Raw genomic sequence first — 15074 nt, 5'->3', positions numbered from 1 at the left:
GAGGGAAAAAAAAAAAACATTACCCTAAAATTCATATGGGATCTCAAAATGTCCAGAATGAACAAAGGAATCTTTTTTTTGGGAGAGGTTTTTTTGCTATAGGGCACGTGCGCTCTCCAGACAGACAGAGAGAGACAGAGACAGAAAGCGAGAAATCACCCCCCAGGGGGGATGGCCATGCCGCAATCCCTTTTCCTCCGTGCTCCTCTCGGGATCTTGGGCATGCACGCACACACGCCCAGCGTGAGTTTAAGCCACCGGGTCCGGGACTCGAACCGTGGTCGACTACATGGGAATCCAGCAACATAGCCATTACGCTAACTGCTGGTCCCAAGAATCTTAAAAGAAGAATAAAGATGGAAGAGTCATACTTCCTAATTTCAAAACTTACTACAGAGTTGCAATGGCACTGACATTAAGTATAGGCCAAACCAAAGGACTCAATCTGACAGCCCAGAAATAAACCTTTGCATATATGATCAAATGATTTTTACAAGGATACCAAGGCTACTCAATGGGAAAAGGACAGCGTTTTCAATAAATGGTGCTGGGAAAATTAGGGCCTTTACATATATAAAAATAAACTCAAAATGGATCTAAAACCTAAACTTAAGAGCCAAATCTCTAAAATTTTTAGAAGAAAACATAAGAAAAAAAGTTATGACATTGAATTTGGAAATGATTTCTTAGCTATTGACACCAAAAACATAGGTAAAAGGAGAAAAAACAAACTAGACTTCATTAAAATGAAAAACTTCAGAGTATCAAGGCCAGTCCATGGCATGGTAGTTAAGGTAGCTAGAGCTCACACGGCCAACTGTGCAGTTTGAGCGCTGGACTCAGAGCCCTGAGAAATGTCGTGTGTGTGTGTGTGTGCTCAAAATCCCGAGACGAGAATGGAGAAGAACAGACTACAGAGCGGCCATCCCCCACTCTCCTCCTCCAAGCACACACACTCTCTGGGGAAAAAAAAGGACACTATCGAAGGACACTATCAAAAGGACACTATCAAGAGAATGAAAAGACAACCCAGAGAAAGTATTTCCAAACCATGTATTTGATAAAGTATCAATATCCACAATATATAAAAAATGCTTTCAATTCAACAACAAAACACAATTCAAAAATGGCCAGAGGACTTGAATAGACATTACTCCAAAGATATACAAACAACTAGGAAGCACATAAGGAGATATTCAAATTGTTAATCATTAGGAAGGTGCAAATCAAAACCATAATGGGATAACACTTCATGTCCATTATTTGGCTATTACCCAAGAAACAGACAGTAGCAAGTTTTGAAGAAGCCGAAGAAAAAAATGGAACCCTTGTGCTTTGCTGATGGGAATGAAAAATGATGAGGCTGCTGTAGAAAATATGAGGTTCTTCAAAAAATTCAACATGGAATTCCTATATGATCCAGCAATTGTACACCTAGGTATATATGCCTACGAGATCTGAAAGCAGAGACACGAGCAGGTACCTGTACACCCATGTCCATAGCAGCATTATTCACAATAACCAAGAGGTGGAAGCAATCCAGGTATCCAGCAACGGATGTACCACTAAACAAAATGTGGTCCATACAGTAAAATATTATGCAGCCTTTAAAGAAATCTGACAGGAGCTACACACAATACAGGTAAACCTTAAGGCATTATACCAGTGAAATAGACTTAAAAAGAACACTCCATTTATATGAAGCATCGAGAATAGTCAAATTCATAGAAATAGAACAGGGGATAACAGAGGTGAGGTGAGGAGAAAATGGGGAGCTAAGAGTCTGATGGGCACGTCTAAGTGTGCAGTGATGGAGAAGTTCTGGGGAAGGACAGTAGTGATGGCTGCAGAACCATGTGACTTTTTCTTTTTTAATTTCCTGGCTTTTTTTTTTTTTTTTAAATTACCACCAGCAAAGACCAGCTAATAAAAATGTCCAGTTCTCCACTGAAAAACACAGCAATTATACTTCTCAAAAGCACTTAGCATCAAATGGGCTTTGGATATGGGGACTAGAGCTCACATGTCCTACTACCCATGTAAATGCATTAGGAAGTAGCACTGTTTGGTGACTTGTTCATTACAATAACGACCAGCACGCTGCCCAGTCATTACTGTATCTTACCAACTGTGAAGCGGAGATATTTAATTGTACTGGCACAGAACTGCCTGTGAGAAAATACAACCACCTGTGAAACCGCTTCAAGGGACTGCAGTACAGGAAATGCCTGAGTTTATTCCAATGAAAGTCCTGTGCCTGACAGATTTTCTTAGCACAACCAAACAGAATGAACATGATATTAATAATAAAGAAGAGATGGCACCAGCCCTAAAAATATATGCATGGCTTCATTAGGCTTTTGGGGGAATGTGAACCTTGCAATATTATCTATGTTGACTCTTCCAGAGGTGGGTCTTGTGTGCACCACTGCTGCTAATAACACGACACTGTTCAGCTGACCGAGCCCTGAGGACTGCCATGCCGCCAAACATGATTCTAGCTATGCCAGACCCAAACCAAGGGAATAAAAAGAAATACTGTGTTCATTTCAGACTTGACAAACATTACCTCACAAGAATCAGGCTTCCATAGTTTAACCTGAAATAACTAAGAAGCTCAAAATATAGACTGATGAATAGGTTAATATACTGCTATATGGCAAGCCTGCTATGGTTTTATACTTTAAGAGCATTTATCGCTTGCCTTCAAGTACCTTGAAAGACTGATTTTTCAAAATGTGCATGTTAAAATAAACTGGAATTACACTTCAAGATATTCCATAATATAAATTAATCACTGATTTGTGTGGTACTACTCTTCCAGTTAAACCAAATAATTGCAAATTCCAGAAGCCGATGAAAATATTTTCTATTGTTTGAAAACTTTAAGGAAAGAACATTATAATCAAATCCCCATATTAGCATCAGCTTCATTTTCCATACATAGTTAAAAACTTTTGACTTTACCTTGAAATGCTTAAATGTGCGCTTGCGATATTCGTACCACTCCACAAAAAAATGCAAGCTTCGGAAGAACATGAAGAGATCTCTTCTTTCTTCTGCTCTGTTGGAATGAAAGATATTATGTTTGATAAATATCATTAAATGATAGACCTACTGCGGTTTCCATTCTTAGTTTTCCTTTTTGTATATCCTACACTGAAACCAAAGTGGCAGAAGACGTCTGTCTCGGTGCCAAGCCCTGCACCTGCGTGTATCCCTCTGAGCACGAATGCTGAGTGAGAAAGGGAATCTCAGCCTGGATGCCTTCTGCCCCATTTTCAACTGTTTAAATCCTGGGACCAGCAGTTGATGTAATGGCTATGTCGCTGGACTCCCATGTAGTAGACTGCGGTTCGAGTCCCAGATCCGATGGCTTAAACTCATGTTGGGCATGTGTGCTTGTGTGCCCAAGATCCTGAGAGGAGAATGGAGGAGAAGGGACTGTGGCGTGGCCATCTTCCCTGGGGGCTGATTTCTCACTTTTTGTCTCTCTGTCTTTCTGGTGAGCGCACGAGGCCTACAGCAAAAAAAAAAAATCTCAAAAAAAAAAAAATGTTTAAATCCTCCCTATTTTTCAAATCACCAAATGCCATATTCTCTTTGAAGTCTTCTTTGATGGATATGGTGTAATGAAAGATAGTGAAGAATATGTGTATGTGCCAGTTTCTGGCTTGGAACTTCCTCAGTGATAGGAGTGTTTGTTATGCTGATTAGGTGTCTCCTGAAGGCCCACAGATACCTATAGGCTGGGATTTGGTTCTCAGAAAAAACAACCAAGTCATTAGAGGGATAGAACTTTGGCCCAGCAAGACCTCCATGAAAAGAAGGGTGCTAGAAATTGCATGTAATCAATTGGCTAATGATTCTTTTTCTTTAAGAGGTTTTTGCCATAGGGTACATACACTCACTGAACAGAGAGACAGAGACAGTGGGAGAGAAAGTGAGAAATTATTCTCACTCCAGGCGGGATGGCCATACCTCAATCCCTGCTCCATTTTCATCCTGGGATCTCGGGCATGCAAGAATGCAAGCACATGCGCCTGGCATGATTTTCTTTCTTTTTTATTTTTGATAATTTTTTTTGTGATAGGGCGCGTATGCACGCCTGAAAGACAGAGACAGAGAGACAGAAAGCAAGAAATCAACTCCCCAGGGGTGATGGCCATGCCACAATCCCTTCTACTACTATGCCACCTACTAGCCCTGGCGAATGATTTAATCAGTCACACCTATATAATGATACCCCCCAAAAAAACTCTGGACACAAGAGTTTAGTGGAGCTTCCTGGCTGATGAACACCCTGATATACTAGGGGAGTAATGTGCCCGGGTTCTACAGGGAAACACTGTGTCTCCCATTCCTCGGACCTTGGCCTGCATGCTGCTTCTTTTTTTTTTTTTTTTTTACTTTTTTTCTTTTGGAGAGGTTTTTGCTATTAGCCGGGTGCGCTCATGGGAGAGACAGAGAGACAGAAAGCAAGAAATCACCCCCAGGGAGATGGCCATTCCACAAACACAGGAAAGTAGACCAATGGAACAGAACAGAAAACCCTGAAATCAATCGCAAAACATACACCCAAATGATCTTTGACAAAAGACACTAGACAATCCAACGGGGAAATAAAAGTCTCTTCAGCAAATGGTGCGAGAAGAATTAGATAACCACCTGAAGGAAAATGAAGCTGGACCCCTATCTCTCACAATGAACAAAAATCAACTCAAAATGGATCCAAGATCTAAACATAAAGTCTCACACTATAAAACTACTAGTGGAAAACACAGGGGAAACTCTTGAAGACATTGGAGTAGGCAAAGATTTCTTAAGAAAGACTCCTAAAGCACAGGCAATAATCCCAAAATAGGCAGGTCAGATTACACTAGGATGAAAAGCTTCTGCACAACAAAGGAAACAATAATGGGAGTGAAGCCTCAGAATGGAAGAGAACATTTGCAAACTATGATTCAGATAAGGGTCTGAGAAATGGAATATACAGAGAACTCAAGCAGCTTACCCACAAAAAAATCCAATTAAAAAGTGGGCAAATGAGCTGAAGAGACAATTTTTCAAGGAAGACATACAAATGCCAAAAGGCTAAAGAAAAAATGTTCAATGTCTCTTATCATAAGAGAAATGCAAATCAAAACCATAATGAGAGGGAACCACCACTTTCCAGTAATTCATCAAAATGACAAACACAATGGGAAAGAGCAGAGGCACCCAATACATGCTCTCTAGGTCTTCTAGAAAACACGGAGTGGTTCTTTTGGCAATATACATGGGAATCTACCAGAAAGATGATATTGTAGAAATCGAGGGAATGGGTACTCTTCAAAAAGGAATGCCCCACCAATGTTACCATGGCAACACTGATACTCAGAATGCTGTTGGCATTGTTGTAAACAAACAAGTTAAGGGCAAGACTCTTACCAAGAGAATAAATATCCAATTTGAGCATATCAAGCATTCTAAGAGCAGAGAGAGCTTCCTAAAACATATGAAGGAAAATGACAAGACAAAGAAGGAAGCCAAAGAGAAAGGGATTTGAGTTCAACTGAAATGCCAACCTGCCTCACTCAGAGAAGCACACTTTGCGAGAATCAGTGGAAAAGAGCCTGAGCTTCTGAAACCTATTCTCTATGAATTTATACCATGATGGGTGTTAAAAATAAAAAACTCTGATCAAATAAATAAAGAATGACAAGTGCTGGTGAGGCTGCAGGGAAAGGGGAAACCAGCCTAACTGTTGGTGGAAATGTAAATAAGTACAGCCATTGTGGAGAACAAGATGGAGGTTCCTCAAAAACCTAAAGACAGAACTACCATATGACCCGGCAATTCCACTCCTGGGTATTTACTCAAAGGAAAGGAAAACACTCAGGCATAAAGATACTTTCATATCTGTTTTTGTTGTCGAGAGGTTTTTGCTATAGGGTACTTGCACTCAGCAGAAAGACACAGAGAGAGAGAGACAGAAAGTGAGAAATCACCCCGCAGGGGGCATGGCCACGCTGCAATCCCTTCTCCTCCATTCTCCTCTCGGGATCTTGGGCAAGCATGCACACATGCCCGGCACAAGTTTAAACCACCAGGTCCAGGACTTGAACCGCAGTCGACTACATGGGAGTCCAGTGACATAGTCATTATGCTAACTGCTGGTCTCCATTCCAGCTTTCTAAACAGACTAGACGAGGAACTAAGTACCAAAGTTAAAGGGCATCAGCCAAACTGGGCTACTGCTAAACTCAAAGCCTCATTAATCTCCCTAGTCACCTTTCTAGAACCCTTCAGGAGAAAGAAGAGGGCGAAAGGAATAAAGTTTCCAAGATTACGTGTTTGCAGTTTCAGCAATTTTTTTTTTTTTTGGGTGGGGGAGAGGTTTTTGCCATAGGGTGTGTGTGCTCACTAGGAAGACAGAGACAGACAGAGAGACAAAAAGTGAGAAATCACTCCCCGGGGGGATGGTCATGCTGCAATCCCTTCTCCTCCAGACTCCTCTCAGGATCTTGAGCACGCAGGCATCCAGCATGACTTTAAGCCACTGTGTCCAGGACTTGAACTGCGGTTGACTACATGGAAGCCCAGCGACATAGCCATTATGCCAACTGCCGGTCCCCTGCTTCAGCAATTAACCAGTCAAGCTGGGTCTTTTAAAGAAGAGATAGAACACTCCAAACACTCCTAATGACCAAAAGGGAATCTGCTATTACTGCTACCTACCAGGTCATTAAAAAAAAAAAAAAAAAAAAAAGAACTGTAAAGAACTAAAGCAATAGGGCTGGTTAAGGTAGCCAGATCCCATATGGCCAACTGTGAGGTTCAAGTACTGGACCCAGCAGCTTGAGAAACATGCCAGATGTGTGTATGCATGTTCAGAAATCCTGAAAGAAGGAAGTGATAAAGTAGAAGGGACTGTGGCATGACCATTCCCATGGTGTGTGCAGGGGTACCTTCTCACCTCTCTCTGGGGAGTGCATCTGTCTGCAAGCACATACACACGGAAATCTAAAAGCAGTAAGAAAAATTAGTGGTGGAATAGGGCTGCTCTGAGGACAAAATGGATTTTTCTATTCCCTAACTAATAGCTTGGGAGAAACAGACTTACTTTCTGTGAATGGAAAACAGACACAGGCCCTCACAGAGAACGGGGCAACTCCTTCTGTTCTAACTCCGCCACTTTAAATCACTCTTCCTGACGGTAACATAAGATCCAGATGGTAGAGATGTCTAATAAACCCATTCTTTACAATTCCAACTAGCACCAGGCTGATTTCCGTTTTCGGCCCGCTCTCAGCTCTTACACACCTCCTTGGCAGAGATTTCTTAGAAGACTGCAATACACACATCTCCTATTCTAAGAAGGGGAAAATGTTTTCAGATACAGAGAAACCAAGGAACAGGACAGTGCTGAAAGAAAATGAAGATAAAACAATTTTGTGGATTTAAGATTTTTTGTCTTCTCTTGAACTATTCATCTACCTACTATTTGAACTGAATTTTAAACTTTTTCCTGGCTTTAAGTCTTAAGAAAATTTCTCTTAACATTTTTGATTTTGACATATTAAAAAAACCCTGTTTTTCTTGAAATTAAAAGATGTATATAAAAATATCTATTTAATGACTGCAGTAAGCTATAATAGCCCCAGCTGGGTGTTACTCTGTAGTATGCTCGTTCTACTCACTGAGGTTTATGTCTAAAGTCAGACTTGTGTTCATGGATATGTATATATCAGCTGCACTTGCTATTGAAAGGATTTAGAGTAATTAAGATCTTTTGTGAATGACAAAATGTGAAACAAAAAGGCATGGAAAGCAACTGTAGATACCAGAGACAGTGTGGGAGGAGGGGGAGAAATGGCGGAAGGTGAGAGGTAGAGAATCAAGGGGGGGAAAAGCAGTAAAATATGTAAGAAACAAGAAATGGAAAAGTATTTGTTGACGACAACGTGTATGGTAAAATCCTTGATTGAGCCAATATACACTGTATTCTGGATGGAAAAATCTCATTTTGTATACTGTAATGCTGTACAGTGAATGCATGTAAGTACATTTAAAATTCAAAAAAAATCAAGTATGTATAATAACCATTTGACCTACCTGTATAATTAGTAATCTTAGAAGTGGTTTCTTTCTAAATCCCTTCCAGTTAGAGTTTTTTGTACTTTTTATGTTTCATTAAAAGGAAAATTTTTAAGGGGCCGGCAGGTAGTGTGGTGGTTAAGGGCACTGGACCCTCACATGTCCAACTGTGGTTCAAGTCCTGGACCTGGCAGCTTGCTTTCTCACTTTCTCTCTCTCTCCTTTCCCCTCTCTGGTCAAATTAAAATAAATAAATAAATAAAGTTAAATAAAATAATTCTTTAAAAATAAAACTAGGAATGTTTTTAAAAATATGAAAACAAAACCCAAATACTGAAGAAAGCATGTGGTACATAGAACTAATCCTTGAGAAATCTTTGTAACTGAATCAACTGAGGCTCTTGTAAACAGTGGTGGGCATGTATACTTACTAAAGGAATTTAGGAATCGCTACCAAAGTAACAGAAAACAATAACAATCTGTAAGATGAAGTAATTCCATCTCCAGTGGGTGGCCCATGAACAGTGTTTGCAGATCTGGTTTTGCTGAGAATGCCCCAACACTGGCAATCACTCCATGTGGTAAAGAAGAGACCTAAGTTGTGGATATTCTTCTGGGTCTATCATTCCAATTCCATTAAGTTCTCTTTTTTCTTTTTAAATTGAAGGATTGTATTTTATTTTATTTTATTTTATAATCAAATAGCCAGCATGATTTCTTTTGCTTGGTGGCTATCTTGGACAGTCCATTCAGGGAAGATCACTTAGTCCAACTTGATGAAGCCCATGTCCTTCGTGTACTGATGGAAACACTGACGGCACATGTTGAGGCCGTATTTCCAGATCAGACGGTGCAGGTTCCAGCACACGTGCCAAGCGCGAGAGCCCTGGCTGAATTTTCCTGTGTGGTTCCCAGCAGAGCTGCTGACGATCCATCCTGCTTTCAGTGAGGCAGCGAAGCAAAAAGTCCAATTCTACTAAGTTCTGTTATTTCCTAGCTACATTTCAGTTTTTGATTCACAAACATTTAAATTTTTGGAATAGGGCATAATCTTGGAAATAATTTCATCCAGTTCCTTTGCTTCAGAGATAAAAATGAGCTCCATAGAGATTAAACACTTTTCCTAATTCAATTTTCTTACTTGTTTAAGACAAATAACAATGAATATATTATATAGAGCCTTATCATTATTTTCACAAATTATTATTTACAGTGTGATAAGATATACATACTGAGTGATTATAATGTTAATACAAAGCAGAATTTAATACATTTTTTGAGCATACCTAGAGTGGATAATTAACTAGGTACAATCAGGTATAAAAACACCATAAGGGCTGGCAGTAGACTCCCATATGGCTGACCATAGTTCAAGTCCTGGACCTAGTGGCTTCCTTTCTCACTTTCCCTCTCTCTCTCTGGTGAGTGTCCTGTCACAAATTTTAAAATAATAAGGTTAATAAATAAAATTAAATACGGGAACCAGCAGTTAGCGTAATGGCTATGTTGCTGGACTCTCACGTAGTCGACCGCGGTTCGCGTCCCAGACCCGGTGGCTTAAAACTCACGCCGGGTGGGTGTGCGTGCGTGCCCAAGATCCCGAGAGGAGAATGGAGGAGAAGGGATTGCGGCGTGGCCATCCCCCCTGGGGGGTGATTTCTCGCTTTCTGTCTCTATGTCTTTCTCTGTCTGTCTGGCGAGCGCACGCGCCCGATAGGGAAAAAACTCTCCAAAAAAATAAATAAATAAATAAATAAACAAACAATTCTTTAAAAAAAAATACACTATGAGGATGGCTTGGAATTGAATTGAAATCGGAGGTATTGGCATGAACTTACGACTTCACATCAACACACATATTTATATACATATTTACACACGTATATATTACATTTACTATATGTATACACGTTTGTGCACACATATGTGTTCATGATCATACAGTTCCTAGTGCTGTCTGCTGAAAGGGTCGGGAGACAAAGGTATTTCAAGAACAGTGAGCTGCCCCCATTCCCTACTAAGAGAAACTATTATCCTTCAGAGAAATGGCTGAATCTAGGTCTGGGCTAGGAAGGATACAATGTGAGCCTGGAGAATGTTTTAATGCTAGAGTATAAGTACATGCTTGAAAACGTGACAGGGGCATCATTTCACAGGCCAGCTTAAAGATATCTTTACTGGTCAAATTGGTGATATTCTGAGTAGCAAAATAAGAAAAATAAGGAATTATAATTTAAAAAATAAGAATAAATCCATACATACAGTAAATGGATGTATACACAGACATACACGGCGCAGAATGGAGATGTATTTCTTAAGTATAATGCCAAGTGCTACTGAGAAATGCAGAGGAAGTGACCAAGGTAAAAATTAATTTGCAATCATCATAGTAAGGAGTGGATTGGGTAAAATCAACAGTGTATGCTAAACTGAGGAATAAATTTCGACCAAGAGTAGTAACTACAATACATGACAATAAAGTGTGTTCTCATAGATCGTTGAGTTGCAAGGGAGAAAAACGTAGTAACGAAATGGTGGAGAAATAAGGTAACAGTTTAAGAGAATAAACCGAGCATCACCTGTGAGGGACAGGTAGGCTGAGAAGGACAAAACTGTACCTGCACAGCATTTTGCCCAAGAATCCATACCATAAATTAATCACAAGAAAAGAGTAGACAAAGACAAAATGAGGAACATTCTACTGTGGGGGCAGGTAGGAAAAACTGTACTTTGTAAAGATTAAAATGCCAAAACAAGCAAGGAACAGTTCTGGAATCCTTCCAGATGAAAGGAAGCTACAGAGATTTAACAATGCAGTACTTGGGCTTCGATTGGTATAGGTACTGCAGGGGAACTGCAAACAACATGAGTGCTGGCCCATAGCCTAGTGGTTGGGGGATCCAGATCCCATATGGCCCACCAGGGTTCAAATTCCAACTCGGGTGGATTGAAAATACCTCTGAGCCTGTGTGCCTGACATCCAGACAGGATGCGGCCGGCAGGTGGCACAGTAGTTACAGGTGCTAGATTCCCACATGGCTGACTGCAGTTTCAGTGCCAGACCTGGCAGCTTGCTTTCTCACTTTCCCTTTCTCTCTCTCTCAACAAATGGAATTAAATAAATAATTCTTTCTTTTAAAATCTTAAAAAAAAAAAAAAAAAAAGGATAAATCCTGACAGGACAGGAAAATGGAGAAGGGAAGTAGTGGGGTGGTGCTGTTTCCCTCTCTGTCTCTCTGCTTCTGTCTGGTGAGTGTATGAACCTTCTGACAACTTAAAAAAGAAGATTATGAGATCAACTAACGAAACTGGAATTTAATATGGATGGCATATTAGATAAAAGTATTATATTAAAGTATTAAATCACTGTGCTATGGACATATAAGGGAATATCTCTAACTTAGAACTGCACCCTATTGTATTTAGACGGATCCATTCTATATAAAACGTGTTCAGAAAGGTTCTATCAGGAAGAACAACAGACACAGTAGCATCCATACTCAATAGGTACTTTTTTCTTGTTGCTATTCACTAAGTAATATAGCATAATTGTGGTTGCAAAGTATTTGCACTGTATTAAGAATCATAAGTAATACAGATGTGATTTGAAGTGAACAGAAGGATTGCATAGGGTACATGCAAATATCACACTATTTTATTTAAGATACTTGAGCACCCCCAGATATTGATATCCATGAGGGATCCTGGAACCAATCTCCTGGGGACACTGATGGGCATGGCCAATTATAAAAACTAGTATTATAGTAACAAAGGTTTATAATTCCACTTTTTGTTTTTGACCAGATTTAAGACAGTAATCCTTTTTCTTTCTTTTTTAAAAAATATTGTCTGTAAGGTGCATGTACTCATCAGAGACAGAGACAGAGGGAAGGTGAGAAATCAGTATCCAGAGGGGATGGTCATGCTGCAGTCTCTTCCCCTCGATTCTCCTCTCAAAATTTTGGGCATGCACACACACACACACCTGGCATGATTTGTAAGCTGCTAGGCCTGGGAATTGAAATATAAAATCAGTGAAGTGGGATCTAGTGCCTTCACCTCCACACACCTGCTGGCCTGAAACTAATACATTTTTAAATTTTTTTTCAAAAATTTTTTTTGGGAACCAGCAGTTAGCGTAATGGCTATGTCGCTGGACTCCCACGTAGTCGACCGCGGTTCGTGTCCCCGACCCGGTGGCTTAAAAACTCACGCCGGGCGCGTGTGCGTGCGTGCCCAAGATCCTGAGAGGAGAATGGAGGAGAAGAGATTGCGGCGTGACCATCCCCCCTGGGGGGTGATTTCTCGCTTTCTGTCTCTATGTCTCTCTCTGTCTGTCTGGCGAGCGCACGCGCCCTACAGTGAAAATCTCTCAAAAAAAAAAAAGGTTTTTTTTTTTTGTCTGTCCATCTCTTTCATGAGAGAAAGAGAGGGAGACTGCACCCCAACAGGGTCTCAGTAACACCATCTACCTCTAGTTTGGCTAAGCCTGGATCGCAGGCACGTGAGTGTGCAGCCAACCCAGGGAGGTCTCAGATATGAACCCAGAACCTTCCCATGTGGGACAGCCTCCCGGGCTGTCAGTTGACCCCTTCACCACCATCTGTCCTCAAATACATCATTCAAACAGTTTTTGGGGGCACAGGTAGCGTGATGGTTAAGGGCACTGGACTCCCACGTGGCCAACCACGGTTCAGCTCCGGCGGCTTGCTTTCTCACTTTCTCTAGCTCTCTCGCTTTGTCCCTGTCTGGTCAAATTGAAATAGATAAATAGCTGGGTGCGGGGAACAGAAAGCCGGAAGGGGCTAGATGAATTCAGTTCGCCACGGGGCTGTTTGGGAAAACCCAGGAAAAGTCGCCCAAAGAACTGGTCAATGAATGGTCACTGAAGATAAGAAAGGACATGAGAGCTGTCGACTGACAAATAAGAGATATCGAAAGGGAAGAAGAAAAAGTGGAACGATCTGTGAAAGATGCTGCCAAGAAGGGTCAGAGGATGTCTGTGTGGTTCTGGCCAAGGAGAAGATCAGGTAAGGAAGGTGTGCGAATGAACTCGGTGCTCTTGGGGATGGAGAACCAGCTCGCCGCTGTCCTGCAAGTGGCTGGCTCCCTGCAGAAGAGCACAGAAGTGATGAAGGCCATGCAGAGTCTTGTGAAGATCCCAGAAATCCAGGCCACCATGCAGGAGCTGTCCGAAAAGATGATGAAGGCTGGGATCATAGAAGAGGTGTTAGAGGACACTTTTGAAACCATGGACAATCAGGAAGAAATGGAGGAAGAAGCAGAAATGGAAATAGACATAATTCTGTTTGAAATTACAGCAAGGGCCTTGGGCAAAGCACCTAGTAAAGTTACCGACGCCCTTCCAGAACCCAAGCCTCCAGGGGCTATGGCTGCCTCAGAGGATGAGGAAGAGGAAGAGGCCCTGGAGGCCATGCAGTCCCGGCTGGCCACGCTCCGCAGCTAGGGGCCGCCCAGCTGGGCCTTGGGCTTTACTCATGGCCTGCCTGCTGGAGGTCCTCACACTCCTCTGAAGAGCCTCCTTAGTATCTCTTGCACTACTCCTCTGTCATGAGGGACTGCATTTTGGAGAAAGTTCTCTGCTAATATTTCTTCACTTAGGCCCTGGAGGCCATGCAGTCCCGGCTGGCCACGCTCCGCAGCTAGGGGCCGCCCAGCTGGGCCTTGGGCTTTACTCATGGCCTGCCTGCTGGAGGTCCTCACACTCCTCTGAAGAGCCTCCTTAGTATCTCTTGCACTACTCCTCTGTCATGAGGGACTGCATTTTGGAGAAAGTTCTCTGCTAATATTTCTTCACTTTCTGATGAGGTCTTGGGATCTCAAAGGGATTGTTTGTACAAAGGTGGTGTAATTAAATGCATCATTTTCAGGCATATAAATAGAAGTATCTTACTGGGGGGAGGACAAAGAAATCCATTTTCTCATGAAGCACTTTTGAGAATGGAGTTGGTTGCCTGAATGTTGAAGACTCCACATTTTTTTTTTTTTTGGTCTGTAAAACACTATATTAATAACTTTTAATAAATTTCTGCTTTAACACTTAAAAATAAATAAATAAATAAATGGATAAATAAAGTTAAATAATTATTATTATTATTATTTTTTAAAAGACAGTTATAAGAGCCCATCTGCTGTGGCATGTTTGCAAAGACACGATACTCTTTGGGCTGCCACCACATAGGAGGCTTAGGCCCCTCCCAGTCGGACCTGAAGGCCAGGCACAGTAGCAGAGGCCGAGAGTCCCAGATTCCGGGACGATGGGGTAGAAGACAGCAAGCTCACAGCCAGTCTGGCCACACAGCAAGACCTGGGTGGACACAGACAGCACGGTGGGTGCAGTCGTCCCAGCTATTTACAAGTTCGAGGAGGGAGGACTCTGACATCCAAGAGACTATCTACAAGAAGAAAAAGAAGAGGAAGATGGTTCATCTATGATATTGACGTTAACGTGGTCATAAAGTGAGAAATCACCCCTCAGGAGATGGCCACGCCACAATTCCTTCTCCTCCATTCTCCTCTCTGGATCTTGAGCACACACAAACATGTGCCAGGCATGAGTTTTAAGTCTCTAGGTCCAGAACTCGAACCACAATTGACTATGTGGGAGTCCAGCAATGTAATTTATATTTAAAGTACTTACTGATGAGGTGGGACTGACTTGTCATTTGTGTTCTGTGCCTTGTAATGTTTTTGTCCTTTCTTTTCTTCATTACTGTCTGATTTTGTTTTCAGTTATTTTTTTCTTTGTAGTGTAACATTTAAATTACTTCTGAGTGCCTTTTGTAAGTATCTTTCAGGTATTTTCTTTGTGGTTACCATGGAGTAACTTGAATTTACAGCAAAAATTGCTCTTAAAAAAAACAACAACAACAAAAACAAACAAAAAAACCCACCATGATCCAACTACATGCTGTCTACAAGGGTCTGTCCAAAGACAGAAACAGACTGAAAGTGAAAGGACAGAGAAAAATATT

The 15074-nt window shown here is 41.4% G+C and overlaps 1 protein-coding gene and 1 pseudogene across 1 annotated transcript in view; one reads left to right on the top strand and one right to left on the bottom strand.

Moving 5' to 3' along the window:
* CENPP (centromere protein P) overlaps positions 1–15074 on the bottom strand; it is a 273851-nt gene that overhangs the window by 216032 nt on the left and 42745 nt on the right. Inside the window, exon 5 of the mRNA XM_006161460.3 lies at positions 2968–3064. Coding sequence (XP_006161522.1) covers positions 2968–3064 — 97 coding nt within the window. The remainder of the gene's footprint in view (positions 1–2967; positions 3065–15074) is intronic.
* Positions 12914–13546, top strand: LOC102498574 (charged multivesicular body protein 3 pseudogene; annotated as a pseudogene).

The sequence above is a fragment of the Tupaia chinensis genome, unplaced genomic scaffold (assembly GCF_000334495.1).
Source record: "Tupaia chinensis unplaced genomic scaffold, TupChi_1.0 Scaffold138619_1, whole genome shotgun sequence".
Taxonomy (NCBI): Eukaryota; Metazoa; Chordata; class Mammalia; order Scandentia; family Tupaiidae; genus Tupaia; species Tupaia belangeri.
Note: the sequence above shows the minus strand (reverse complement) of the source record. Positions and strands in the feature narration are given on the sequence as shown.